Raw genomic sequence first — 13,486 nt, forward strand, 5'->3', positions numbered from 1 at the left:
AGTGAAATCAAAATTAGATACGTCTTTGAGAAGTCATTTGAAAACTATCAGTGCTCTTTTGATATTTGACTATACGTCAGGAACATTAGGTAAGCACTTATCTCACCACAATAGAGTCCAAGTCAGTTGCAGTATTTTGATTCACCACCGTTTTCTCCATCCAACAGTCCAGATTCATCCAACAGCTGAAACAACTATGTCAGTTGCCACCCGGTGGGGCCCAGATTCATCCAACCAGAGACAGAATGCACGTCTGGTCTAAGTCATCCACTGCGCCCATTTTGAAGACCACCACTTATAAACTTGGCCAAAGTTTGGATCCATTGATCATTGTAAAAGATCCGAAGAGGGAATCTTGAATTATTGATGGCCAGGAGCAAGGAGATGGTGGTGCTGTACCCGTCGCCGGGGATGGGCCACCTGGTCTCTATGGTGGAGCTCGGCCGCCTCTTCCTCCAACGTGGCCTCGCCGTGACCATCGTCACCGTCGACCCACCCTACAACACTGGCTCCACCGCCTCCTTCATCGCCCGCGCCTCCGCCGCCAACCCCGGCATCGCCTTCCACCGCCTCCCCGCCGTCGAACTGCCCCCCAACCCCTCCTCCCACCACCACGAGGCCGTCGCCTTCGACCTCCTCCGCCGCTCCAACTCCAACCTCCTCTCCTTCCTCCGCTCCCTCTCCCCTGCCCCCAGTGCCCTCGTCCTCGACTTCTTCTGCCTCTTCGCTCTCGACGTCGCCGTCCCCCTCCACCTCCCTTGCTTCCTGTTCTTCACATCTGGCTCCTCCGTCCTCGCCATGTTCCTCCACCTCCCCTCTCTAGACGCCGCCTGCGCCCCCAGAAGCTTTCGCGACCTCGCCGGCACGCCGCTTTCCATCCCCGGCGTCCCCCCGCTCCCCGCCGACCACATGTGCCTCCCCATGCTCGACCGCGACGACGACGCCTACAGAGGCTTCGTCTACCTCGCCGATCGCTTACCTGATGTCAAAGGCATCTTCGTCAACACCTTCCGGGAACTCGAGCCGCGCGCGCTCGAGGCCGTCGAAGCCGGTCTCTGCGTCACCGACGGCCGCTCCACGCCGCCGGTGTACCCCATCGGCCCTTTGATCACCGAGAGGAAGACGGACGGCGGAGGCGAGTGCTTAGCGTGGCTCGACGCCCTCCCGAACGCCAGCGTCGTCTTCCTCTGTTTCGGCAGCATCGGACTGTTCGAGGCGGAGCAGTTGAGGGAGATCGCGACAGGACTTGACCGGAGCGGGCACCGGTTCTTGTGGGTGGTCCGGAGCCCGCCGAGCCATGACCCGTCCAAGCGGTTCGAAGCGCCGCCCGAGCCCGACCTGGGCGCTCTGCTTCCCGAGGGTTTCCTGGAGCGGACGCGCGCGCGGGGGCTGGTGGTGAAGGGGTGGGCGCCGCAGTCGGAGGTGCTCCGCCACGCGGCGGTGGGAGGGTTCGTGACCCACTGCGGGTGGAACTCGGTGCTGGAGGCGGTGGTAGCGGGAGTGCCCATGCTTGCGTGGCCGCTCTACGCGGAACAATGGATGAACAAGGTGTTCCTGGTGGAGGAGATGCAGGCGGCGGCGGCGGTGGAGGGGTACGCGGGGCTGGTGACTGCGGAGGAGATCGAGACGAAGGTGCGGTGGTTAATGGAGTCTGAGGGAGGGAGGAGGCTGAGGGATCGTGCGGCGGACATGAAGGAGAGGGCAGCGGTCGCGGTCGGGGAAGGGGGATCATCGCGGGCGGCGCTCCAGGAGCTGGTGGCGCAGCTGAAACGCGGCAAGGAGAACGGAGAGTGACTTGGAAAAAAACGAGCGTTGACCGTTCAGTGATTGTTGACCGCAGTCCACCAAGCTGTGTGCGTTTCTTTTCTTCTATAAAATGGAATAAAATATATTTTCCTAAATAAAAAAATAATTATTTCGCATGGTGGAGAATATGAAGCAATTGACTTACCGTACCGCATTATATAATTTTATATGCGACCACGTGAGTGCCGCTATTCGATGTCGTGGCGCACTTGAAATTATTATCACATTTATCAGAGCGGATCAAATGTCAATAAATTAAGACAGCGAAAGAATGGATATACAATTTTGACTCTTGCGCGAGCGGCGGCGGTGGCGTTTCTACGTCATACTTCTGATCCTTTCGTATTTTAAAAAAATAAATTCAGTATATATAAATACATAGACGTCCAATACATGATAAGGTAAATTCAGTTCGTTAATTTTTGAAAATTGATCTATGATTATTAGATAAGAGATGTCATACGTCTATATCTGTGTTATGTCACATAATTTTGATCCATTCATAGCATCATATTTGATGAATTTATTTAAAAATAATAATTAAAGATATTTATAAGGCGGGAGGCGTTTTATTTAGTGAATTTATTTTTTAAATTAAACTTTTTTTTTTGCCTAATATGTATTTAATGAAGTTTTTTTCACAGCTTTGATCTTAAAAAGAAATCTCATTAAATATATTTATAAGATAAAAAATACTAAAAATTATAATTTATAGATACAATGGAGGTATTTTAGATTTTTACTTTTTTTTATTAAGATGAATTTATTAAATAAAACGACATAAAAAATGGGTAGGAATCAACAAGAAACTAAGAACTATAGACAAAGAGATCTCAACTGCGATGGAGGGCATCTGATACAGCCATATGATATGACTGAATTTTTTTTAATCTCGTAAGTCTCATTTCTATGTAATTTTTTTTTTAAGGTTACGTTAACAGTCTAGTTTTAATTTATGATAAATAATTTAAAGTTAAATTAATTATTTGTCTAAAATTTCTATCAAGTATATAGGAGTTGACTAATTTAAATGACCTGATATCATATTAAAATCTAGTTAGGTCCGTGGGATCCGATAGTTAGTACAAAATTCAAATAGGTCTGCGGGGTCCGATATCTGACGGAAAATTCGATTGGGTCCGCGGGACTTGACAACCGGCCGAAGTCCAGTTAGGTCTATGGATCTGACAACTGTCGGGAAGACCTGATGAGTTAGAGGTAAGTTGAGAGACTACAGTTGGTATGTGAAGGTAAGCAACTGAAAGAGACGCGTTCCCTGTTAAAAGAACTGTAGGCGTCGATTAAACTTAGATCTATTTGGGAAATCTAAGTTGAGATCTCGAATAGATTCTAGTCTCGAGGAGATAGGATCTAATTACTACCCTATCTTCTATATTGTATTAAATCTGTTTTGTAGGATAGATATAATTTTTATTGTCTGAACTAACATTTTCTTATAGGGAGAAGGATGCTGAAGAAAAAGGGTCCGGGCGCCCGGCAGGAATCTGGGCGGCGAGAGTAAGCTGGCCTAGGCGGGACCGCTGGAGCCCAGGCAATCTAGGCGCCCGGACCCAAAATTTCATCCACAAGCTGACGTGGAGCGCGTTGGTTGGCTGAACCAAGTGGTCTAGGCGTTCGAAGGGGTTCCATGTGCCCGAAGTGGACCTATATAAAGGCCTTCGGCCCAGAGCTTTAACACAACAACTGCTACTCGGTGCTCCAAAAAGGCTCCCGCAACGCTGCTACGCTCCACCGACAATCGGACTTCAGCTTTAATTAATTTTTTATTGTCGATAATTCTTTTATATAGTTCTTGTACTTGCAACTTGTAACCAATTTTGAACTATTAGTGGATTGCCCAACGAACGCACTCGATGAGTGCAGGCCCTAGAGTAGGAGTCGTCGAAGGCTCCTAACCAAGTAAAAAACTTGGTCGTGTTAGCATTGCTCTTTATTTTTTCGTTGCGTCTCTATTTTTAAAATCGAATTTTAAACGATCGCTATTCACCCCTCCTCCCCCTCTAGCTTCTTTCTGATCCTACGATTCTCTCATCGTAATTCTATACTGCATGCATAATTATCATTGGGGTGATGCTCTTTAAAAATCAACACAATTTTTAAAATATTAATTTTTATACTAATATTTTAAGACCAACATCATGGGTATTGATTTTGGTGTTAATTTACCAATTAAAGTGATGCTAATTTGTAGAAATTAATAAGATGGTGTTATACAAACCAGTACTAAGGCTATAAACTAACACCACTTAATCTTGGTACTAGTTTGTAGAAATCAATATCAAGTGATACTGATTTAGTAGAAATCAGTACCATGACTACAAAGTAAATTGATATATCATTAATATTTTCTTTGTAAATTTCTATCAACAAAGTAAATATTTTATTTGTAACTTCATGTTTTATAAATAGATCTGAAAACATGAAAATATAAATTGTATTCAAAGATTATGTTCCATCACATGATTTAATATCAATTAGGGTGGAAATTTGTGTGCTATATATAATATTGTACTCTTCAAACAAAAAAAAAAAATATCTGTAAGACCTTTGGTAGCCTGTTAGAGGGGATGAATAATCCTACAAAATAAAATAAATCTTCCTTAAACTTATCCTACAAAATAAAATAAATCTTCCTTAAACTTTTGCTGCTTAATTAAGTTAACACTTGCATAAATAAAAGACTAAAAAGGAAATAAACTAAGAGTAAAGGCACGAAGGAATTACTTGGTTATAACCGGGGAAGTTGTTAATTCAAGAAAATTGAAAGCTCAGTAAATAGTCTTTTTCAGGCGAAGAAGTCTCTTACGGCGATTAAAACACTAAATTATATAACAGAACTAAATGGAAATCAATCACAAGTGTTATTCTGAACCATTGGGACCAGAGCTATATTTATTGCCCTGGTCAGGGCTCCTGGGAGGGGATAAACTTTTATCCCTATCACAATGAAACGTGCCACTTCGCATTCCAAATAATTTTCTACTCTGAGCGCACGGAGTCCAGGTGCCCGAACTAGCTCGGGGCGCCCCGGACCGAAAAATCAGCTTTTGTTGATTTTTTTGTCTCGATCTTCCGCTCCATTCCCGCTCACCTTGGTTCGAGTCTTCCGCCCCGGCTCTACTCGCATTGGTCCGGATCTTCCGCTCGCTTGGGTGATCTCGGCCATCCGGAATAGGGCTCACCAGAACCCAACTTCCAGCCTTCTTGAGCAATCTTCTACTTCAGTTTCTCGTCCCTCAGAAATGTCATGTGCCTCCTTCTCGTTCGCCCGCATAGTCTTCCGTAGCACCTTATCCCTCAGACGCACCGAGCTCGTCAACTCGCTTTCATGCTGTCCTTATCGCTAGCTACGTCTTTTGCTTGACTTCCTATCCTCCTAAGTTCATGCACACTTAGACACAAGGGTTAAATACCAACATGATCTAACTTGATTTAATTGATCACATCAAAACTACCTTGGGATACTAACAGTATCTACTATATTAAAATGATTATTATTAATTTAGGTAGAAAAAATGGATCCTCTATTTAATGTCATCCGAGATGTTAACTTTTGAAAATGCAGTGGACTCTGAAACTCTGTTTGGTTTGTTGTTACAATCTACTTGCATATAGAAACAATGAAGATTTTAACGTGGAATGTGTCTTTCATGATATAGAGGCATATTAATTATTTTTTTACATTTTTATGAATATTTACTTTGTTTACATTTTTGTAGGGTGAATGTATACATTGAATAATAAAATGTCTAGTCATGGAGAAAGTGAAACCAACTCTTATAGAAGGTTATATATTTGCTATAAAAAATTATCATTGTTGCAAACAATCTAGCGAAGTATAAGACAACAACAACAAATACAAGATTAATTTTATCACAAAAATCATGTATGAGAAGCTTTTGATGATATGTTTCCATCAATGATGTATACGTTGTGTAATCGATCTCCAAGATTTTAATATTTGACAATATATTTAATGGAGCTTGGTTAAGGTTGACATAGTTAATTAAGAAGACTAGTCAAGTCAAGATTGACTAGATGACCGACAAGTGGTGAGTAATCTACCGAATGATTGCAAGTGGTGAGTAGTTTATCGAGTGAATAGTAAATCCAAGCAGGTCAAGGTGACCTGATGCTTGGTAAGATAAAACCATACGGGGTAACCCTAGATAAAGAGGAAAACCCCAAGAGGAGGTTATCCTAGGTAAAGAGGAAAACCTTAGGAGGAGATAACCCTAGGTACCTAGGAGGAGGTAAGCCTAAGTAATGAGAAGTCTTGGAGGAGTAAATTCTAAGCAAAGTGAAAGTCCTAGTGAGTAAAGCTACACCCTAGTGAGTAAATATATGTGGTGAAAGTGCTAGTGAGTGAAGTTAGACAATGGAACCCTAGGGGGGAGGAAATCCTAGGTATGTAGGGGAAGGAAACCCTAGGTAGTAAAAAGTCTTAGAGGAGTGAACTCCAAGCATGTGTGATCAGATGATTTTTAGTCGATCGTGCGTGGTCGACCAGACTAGCGAATTTTGGTAAACCTAAGCATAGCTTTACTGACACTATTATTAATATTGTGTTATTTTAGTATTGTAAGAAAAGTCTTAGTGTATCATGTGATCAAACATTCAGCAGGTAAAGTCCAAACAGATCTAAAGGATTAAATATTTGACATGTAAGTTGAGATAAACTACTAAAGGTAGTAAGGTGAAATCGTGTCCCATTAGGGATAAACCTTAAGAATTGATTCAACTAAAGAAATTGATGGAGATTTCTAACTTGAGATTGGGATAGTGAGCATACTATCTTATTTGTGCATATATATTTATGTTCTAACTCTATTTTGTAGGGTAGATATTATTTTTGTTTACTAACACGGTTTTACAGAAAACGATGTCCCATCGATGGAACAAAGGTGAAATATCATAACAGTACTTGAATCAGAGCATAAAAGGGAAAAGTTGTTTAGTCGATGGATAAAGTCTTATCAGTCAATGGAACAACATGATCTTAGGGATTGAGCAAATCGGTGAGGTTTAGTCGATGGAAACATCTTGATCCGCAGACGGAACAACGAGATTTATACGATTAAATGAATTAGATGGCATCAAACAAGGAAGGAACAGAGGATCAGTCGACAGATAGAGTGATCAGTCGATGAATTGGTTTAGTCTACAAAATATCTTATCAATTGACAAATCGAGACCTATAAAAGAAGCCCTCAAGCTCTAAGTCAAAAATAACTCTTACTTTTTAATTTTCTACTGAGCTCATTCTCTGCTTATGTAAGATGCAACTACTACGACGCCAAAAGGTTTTCGACAACCTACGCTTCATCTTCTATACAATTATTATCGGTATATCTATTTTACTTGCACATTATATTGTAATTGTACTATTTCATCATTTAGTGGATTATATAACGAAAGTGATCAAAGATTACGACCATGAGTTTTAGAGTAGGAGTCGATTGAGCTTTAAACCAAGTAAAAAAGAAATATGTCCCTTGTTTTCTTTTTTACTTTATTCTACTGCATACTCTAATCATATGAAAGAAAAGAAAAGTACACAACAAAATAGAGAATTTGGTGGTATCTTACAAAGCTTTTTGAATTTGTCTTAGAAGATTCAAAGTAAGTATGTTTAATTTTATTTTTAGTTTTTGATTTATTGTATTTTAATAATATGATATTTGACTATTTTTAGGAACAATAAGTTATCATGTACTTTATGGAGATACTTTGTCAATAACATTATGACATGTTTGAAAAAAACATAGGTGAAGAACCCGTTGTTATTATTCTTCAAATGTATCCAGCAAAATGCTTTATGAATAAAGTACATGTTTCAAATATTTGTGTTCCCTCGGGGCGGTGTGATGATTAAGATATAGGAGATTGCCACATAAGATCTTGGGGTCGAAATTCGGTGTGACCGAGCATAACCTCCCCCATGTTTTAGCCATTTGCACTAATGGCTAGTAGTCACCCGTGATTTACCTCATCCGTGTTAACCTAGGAATGAGTTGACGAAGGTACTGGAGACGAACGAATCACCTTTTGTCACATGTTTCAAATATTTGTCCATGTTACCTAGATGATAGTAAATGAGAATTTGGATGAATTATGGAATTTCATAATAGGTATTTTCGATTATTTTTACTCATATTATATATATATATATATATATATATATATATATATATATATATATATATATATATATATATATATACATTAATACAATATTTATTTTAAAGGTTATTACTGATTGCATGACCCCAAATTCAATCAGCATTTTTTCAGCATCATCTGTTCAAACAAGGATAACTTTTATAATACAAAATTTGTAGTCAGCAGTCAGAAAAATTCAACAATAAACATTGTATTTAAGTTTTCAAAATTTTCATTTTTTTATTTTCTACTATCTATAATCAATTTAGTTTGTTTATATTTTAGTTATTTATTCAAATGCATAAACTTATTATTTTTAATAGTTAATTATATAAAATAACGTTCCTACATTGCACTGGTGAAACACTAGTTAATAATAGTTGCTTAATTGGAGTGTTAGTATATTTTTTTATTAATATATTAATAATAATTAAAGTAAACAATGATTATTATTAAAATATTTAATAATTAAATTTATTAATCTGGATCATTTAATTAAAAAAAGGAGTAACTAAAGAAGTTGGAAAAAATCAAAAAGGCTAATCATCAAGACATCTCTTGTTTTTTTAGTCTACAATATTGTTTTTTTTTTACTTTCAGAATTATTGTAGTGTAAAAGATACTTATATAGTTGTTATAATTGTTTTAAAATAATTTTAATTAATATAAAATAATTTTGATGAAATTTAAATAATTTTGACTAAGTTGGTTAAGTATATTTTAATATAATTCAAAAATAAAATTTTAGGATTCAATATTTTAATATTAACTATTTAGCCACAATGTCTAGACGTTATTCGGTAATTGTTATTGGCGGCGTAACCACGTGTGGATGGGAGGGCGAGTCTGCCCCCCTTCCTCGCCCCAATTTTTTAAAAAATTAATATTACATATTTGGAAAGTCTTCACCATCATTTTGACCGATCAATTCACTATCGCTTGTCGTTAGGAAATTGAAATTGATCATATATTTAGAAAGCCCTCAACCTAAGCTATTCATTAGTACCACTTTAATGAGAAAATATTTCCAACTTGGAATGTTAAGTATTGAATTTTAAAAATAAAATATATAATAATAAATGGATGAATTAAATAGTAGGACACTAAGTTAGGGTACTAAATTAAAATTGGATCAAGTTTGATCTAAATCCAAAGATTACGTTTGTTCAAATTGGAATTAATTTGGAGTTTATTTGTTCACGTTATGACTGAATCAAGTTTAAAGTTAAATGAGTTTGATTAATTTAAAATGAATTAAGATATTTTTGATGAAACATTCTCTTTCATTTTTTTTTCTCTCCCTTTTCTCTTACGAATCATTGCAACCCTCTCTTTTATTTTTTCTTCCTTTTATTCCTCATTTCCTTCTTCTCCTTCTCTTCTCTAATGACAATAATTCTGTAGTTTCCTCTCCTATTCTCAAGCACAAGCATTTTTTTCTTCTTCGTTTTCTTCTCCTACAAGCAAAAAATGCAGTATCAGCTACTACCCTCTTTCAGCAACAAGAGTAGCCCTTGACCCTCACATTTTTTTTTTTCCTTTTTTCATATTTTCTAGGATTTTATTGGCACTGCAAGAATATCCTTGTTTTGTCTTGCATTACTCACTTTATATCATTGTCGAGCTCATCAAAACTAGTCGAGGTTATTAACGAAGAAGGTAAAGCTCTCTTCTTTTACTTTCTCCTTCATATCTTTCTTCTCTATTTTTCTCAAAAGCAATTGTCATCATTTTTTTCCCCCAACTAGCAACCCTTTATAAGCAGCGCTTTTTCCCTTTTGTCCAACAACAACAATCATAGGAATAAGTTTTTTTTTCTTTTATGTTTGATTAATTAAATGAGAGTTGTAAAATATAAATTTTATTTTATTAGGTTGCTACTTATGATGATTATTTAGATTCAAATGAATGTCTCATATATAGAAATGCTAAATAATATAAGGAAGTGAGATCATAAATAATTTTTTAACTTTGAGTCATAAATAAGCTATTGGGATCGTTCTATTTCAACTAGAACCATGGGTCATGGTCGAAATTTTTGAATTCAAGTTTATTTTCAGCTCCTTAAATTCGAAATTTAGGATTTTGGATTGTGAAAATTGACTTACATTACTGTTTTAAATTTTTAAAATCGCTCATCCTAGTTGAAAATCCTGGCTACACTACTAACTACTATTATTAATATTGAAGAAATTTAGATATCTATACAATGATATGATATTGTTCACTTTGGACATAACTTTCGTAGTTTTATTTTTGGACTTTATCTAAAAGGTCCACTTTATCCGGTCACGGGAGCCTCCACTTCTTTTGTAGATCAATATTCTATTCACATGACTCGATTATACCATAGCTCTTGTGTATAATCGACAGCTATACCTTTTGGCAATCCAGACTCTGAAACTAAATGTCTGGACTGAAAAAAATTAAATATCTCCACAATAGTTTGATATTATTCATTCTGGATCTAAGCCCTTATGATTTTATTTTTTGGACAATTATGTACAAGGTATTAGATATAAAAATATATGAAACTTGTGAATTTTTTATTTCAAAATATTAAGTTTTAATATACTTTGGTATAATGGTTATTTCATATTTTATTTATCTTATATAACTTGTCTTTGATAGGAATGCCCCTTAAAAGTAAAAATGTTGGAAAATCTCATGTTCAACTTCAAGATGGGACAAATACTCAACAACAGATTTTGATTGACAATTACACAACTCGAAACTTAAAAAAAAAAGAGGTAGCATATTATTTTATACATCAGCTATTTATTGTTTTCTTTTGTATAACTCTTATTTGACCTTTTCTTTTATATGTTATATACATTATTCAAGTCTATCATGCAAGGGAAATTGAGAATGTGGTAACTAGCAGAAAAGGTCAGAACACTCTTGTTTATGATTTAAAACTCAAGTTGTTTATATTTTGTTCAAACAATATTTGTGCAGATTGTCAAAACATTCAAGGTGCATCAAATAACCAAATAGATGAAACTTCAAATCAGAAAGACAATGATGTACAAGGTATTAGATATAAAAATATATGAAACTTATGAATGTTTTATTTCAAAATATTAAGTTTTGATATAATTTAGTATAATGGTTATTTCATGCTTTATTTATCTTATATAACTTGTCTTTGATAGGAATGTCCCTTAAAAGTAAAAATGTTGGAAAATCTTATGTTCAACTTCAAGATGGGACAAATACTCAACCACATATTTTGATTAACAATTACACAACTCGAAACTCAAAAAAAAGAGGTAGCATATTATTTTATACATCAGCCATCTATTGTTTTCTTTTGTATAACTCTTATTTGACTTTTTCTTTTATATGTTATATACATTATTCAAGTCTATCATGCAAGGGAAATTGAGAATGTGGTAACTAGCAGAAAATGTCAGAACGCACTTGTTTATAATTTAAAACTCAAGTTGTTTATATTTTGTTCAAACAATATTTGTGCAGATTGTCAAAACATTCAAGGTGCATCAAATAACCAAATAGATGAAACTTCAATTCAGAAAGACAATGATGTACAAGGTATTAGATATAAAAATATATGAAACTTGTGATTTTTTTTATTTCAAATTATTAAGTTTTAATATAGTTTGGTATAATGGTTATTTCATGCTTTATTTATCTTATATAACTTGTCTTTGATAGGAATGCCCCTTAAAAATAAAAATGTTGGAAAATTTCATGTTCAACTTCAAGATGGGACAAATACTCAACCACATATTTTGATTGACAAGTACACAACTCGAAACTCAAAAAAAAAGGTAGCATCTTATTTTATACATCAGCAATCTATTATTTTATTTTGTATAATCTCTTAGTAAATTAAATTACAATATTATTGTATTATATGATACTTATCGTGATTCATCATATGATACAACAGATCAAAATTCACTTAGCTAGATTTTACTATATTTTTCACTTTGATTCTCTACTTTTAATAATTTGTATAAATTAGATCGTTGAATAAAAATATCTTTTACTCATTTTTTATTCAGTGCATGTTGAAATGAATTCAAATAAATTTTTCAGTGCATGTTTGTTATCATTGTAACAACGACAAATTAATGAATCACGTGGTTTTAACTTGTATTACCCAAATCATATAAGTAACTTTGAAAATACATAAATCATATATCCTTTATCCATTTTGTATGCAATAGGGAACATAAGTCCTCTTTACTCAATAAAAACAAACAGTTTTTCAGTGAAAAGTTGTATTTGGATACAATAGTTGAACAAATAGATAGTCTTTTATAGCTTCAAATATAATCAAATACCTTTATAGCAACTCTAATTGATTCAATTTATGCAATTGTATGATCTATGTCATATTAGATTACATATTTATTCTCAACGTATCACACCTAACTACTCTTGTTTATATTTTGTTCAAACAATACTTGTGCAGACTGTCAAAACATTCAAGGTGCATCAAATAACCAAATAGATGAAGCTTCAAATCAGAAAGACATTGAGTTACAAGCTTCAAATAAGATTGTTGAAAATGATTTTATGGATGAAGAATTTGATCAAGGTAACTTGTGCAAAGTATGTAATAAATTATTTCACTGTATTTATTCAATCATTTATTTCTCCTTTTTTTCTATATGTAGATAATGAAAGTGAATCTCCTAATGCTAAGAAGAAAACCAGAGGCTCTACATTTATGAAAGACATTTGGGGTCGACCTAGTACGCTGCCACGTATTAAGATCCAATGTGATGGTATGGGACGCCCTATAGGATCAAGAAGAAATAAATTTGCTGATTTTTTAGGTACTTTGGCAAGAAATGGTAAATTTTGTCCAATTGACGTGGAAGATTGGCATAAAATGCCCCTGGAAAATAAGAAAAAAATGTTAGATGTTATAAAGGTAATTGAAATGTTATTGCATAATTTTATTATTAAATAATTTTTTATTATTTGGGTAAATTTTCTAAATGTCTGTGTAGGAAAAGTATGACCTTCCTCCTGGAACAGAAAGTTGGACACTACGTTCAATATCAAAAAAATGGAGAAATTGGAAGTCAGAACTTAAAAAGAAGTATTATGATCCTGAGTTGCCAACGCAAGTTCTTCTGGAAGAAAGAGATAACAGAGCTTTGGTAGAGCAATATGTGAAATTAGTTATTCAGTGGAATTCAGAAAAATCAAAGGTATATAATATTTTATCTATTTAGAAAATTTTCATTTTTACTTTTGTATCGTGTATCAATTTTTGAATTTAATATATTAGGAACGAAGTGAAAAAAATAAGATTGCTCGGAAGCAAAAGATAATGAATCAGACAACTGGAAGAAGATCTTTTGCTCAAGTGCAACAAAAATTGGTAATTTATCATATTAATCTTATAATTGACATGCATTAGAATCTACAAACTTTTAACAACTGTAATTTTAGGGAAAAGAAAGGGGACGCCCTCCATCACGAGTCGAATTATTCCATGCTTGATTTACTCATG

The 13,486-nt window shown here is 35.3% G+C and overlaps 1 protein-coding gene across 1 annotated transcript; it reads left to right on the forward strand.

Annotated features, from left to right (window-relative positions):
* Nucleotides 1-322: 322 nt before the first annotated feature.
* LOC122045122 (UDP-glycosyltransferase 88F3-like) lies at nt 323-1,922 on the forward strand. The gene has a single exon (XM_042605193.1). It carries the CDS (start codon nt 367-369, stop codon nt 1,792-1,794), a length of 1,428 nt encoding a protein of 475 aa, XP_042461127.1. The 5' UTR covers nt 323-366; the 3' UTR covers nt 1,795-1,922.
* The last annotated feature ends 11,564 nt before the right edge of the window (nt 1,923-13,486 follow it).

Source organism: Zingiber officinale, chromosome 2B, assembly GCF_018446385.1.
Source record: "Zingiber officinale cultivar Zhangliang chromosome 2B, Zo_v1.1, whole genome shotgun sequence".
NCBI lineage: Eukaryota > Viridiplantae > Streptophyta > Magnoliopsida > Zingiberales > Zingiberaceae > Zingiber > Zingiber officinale.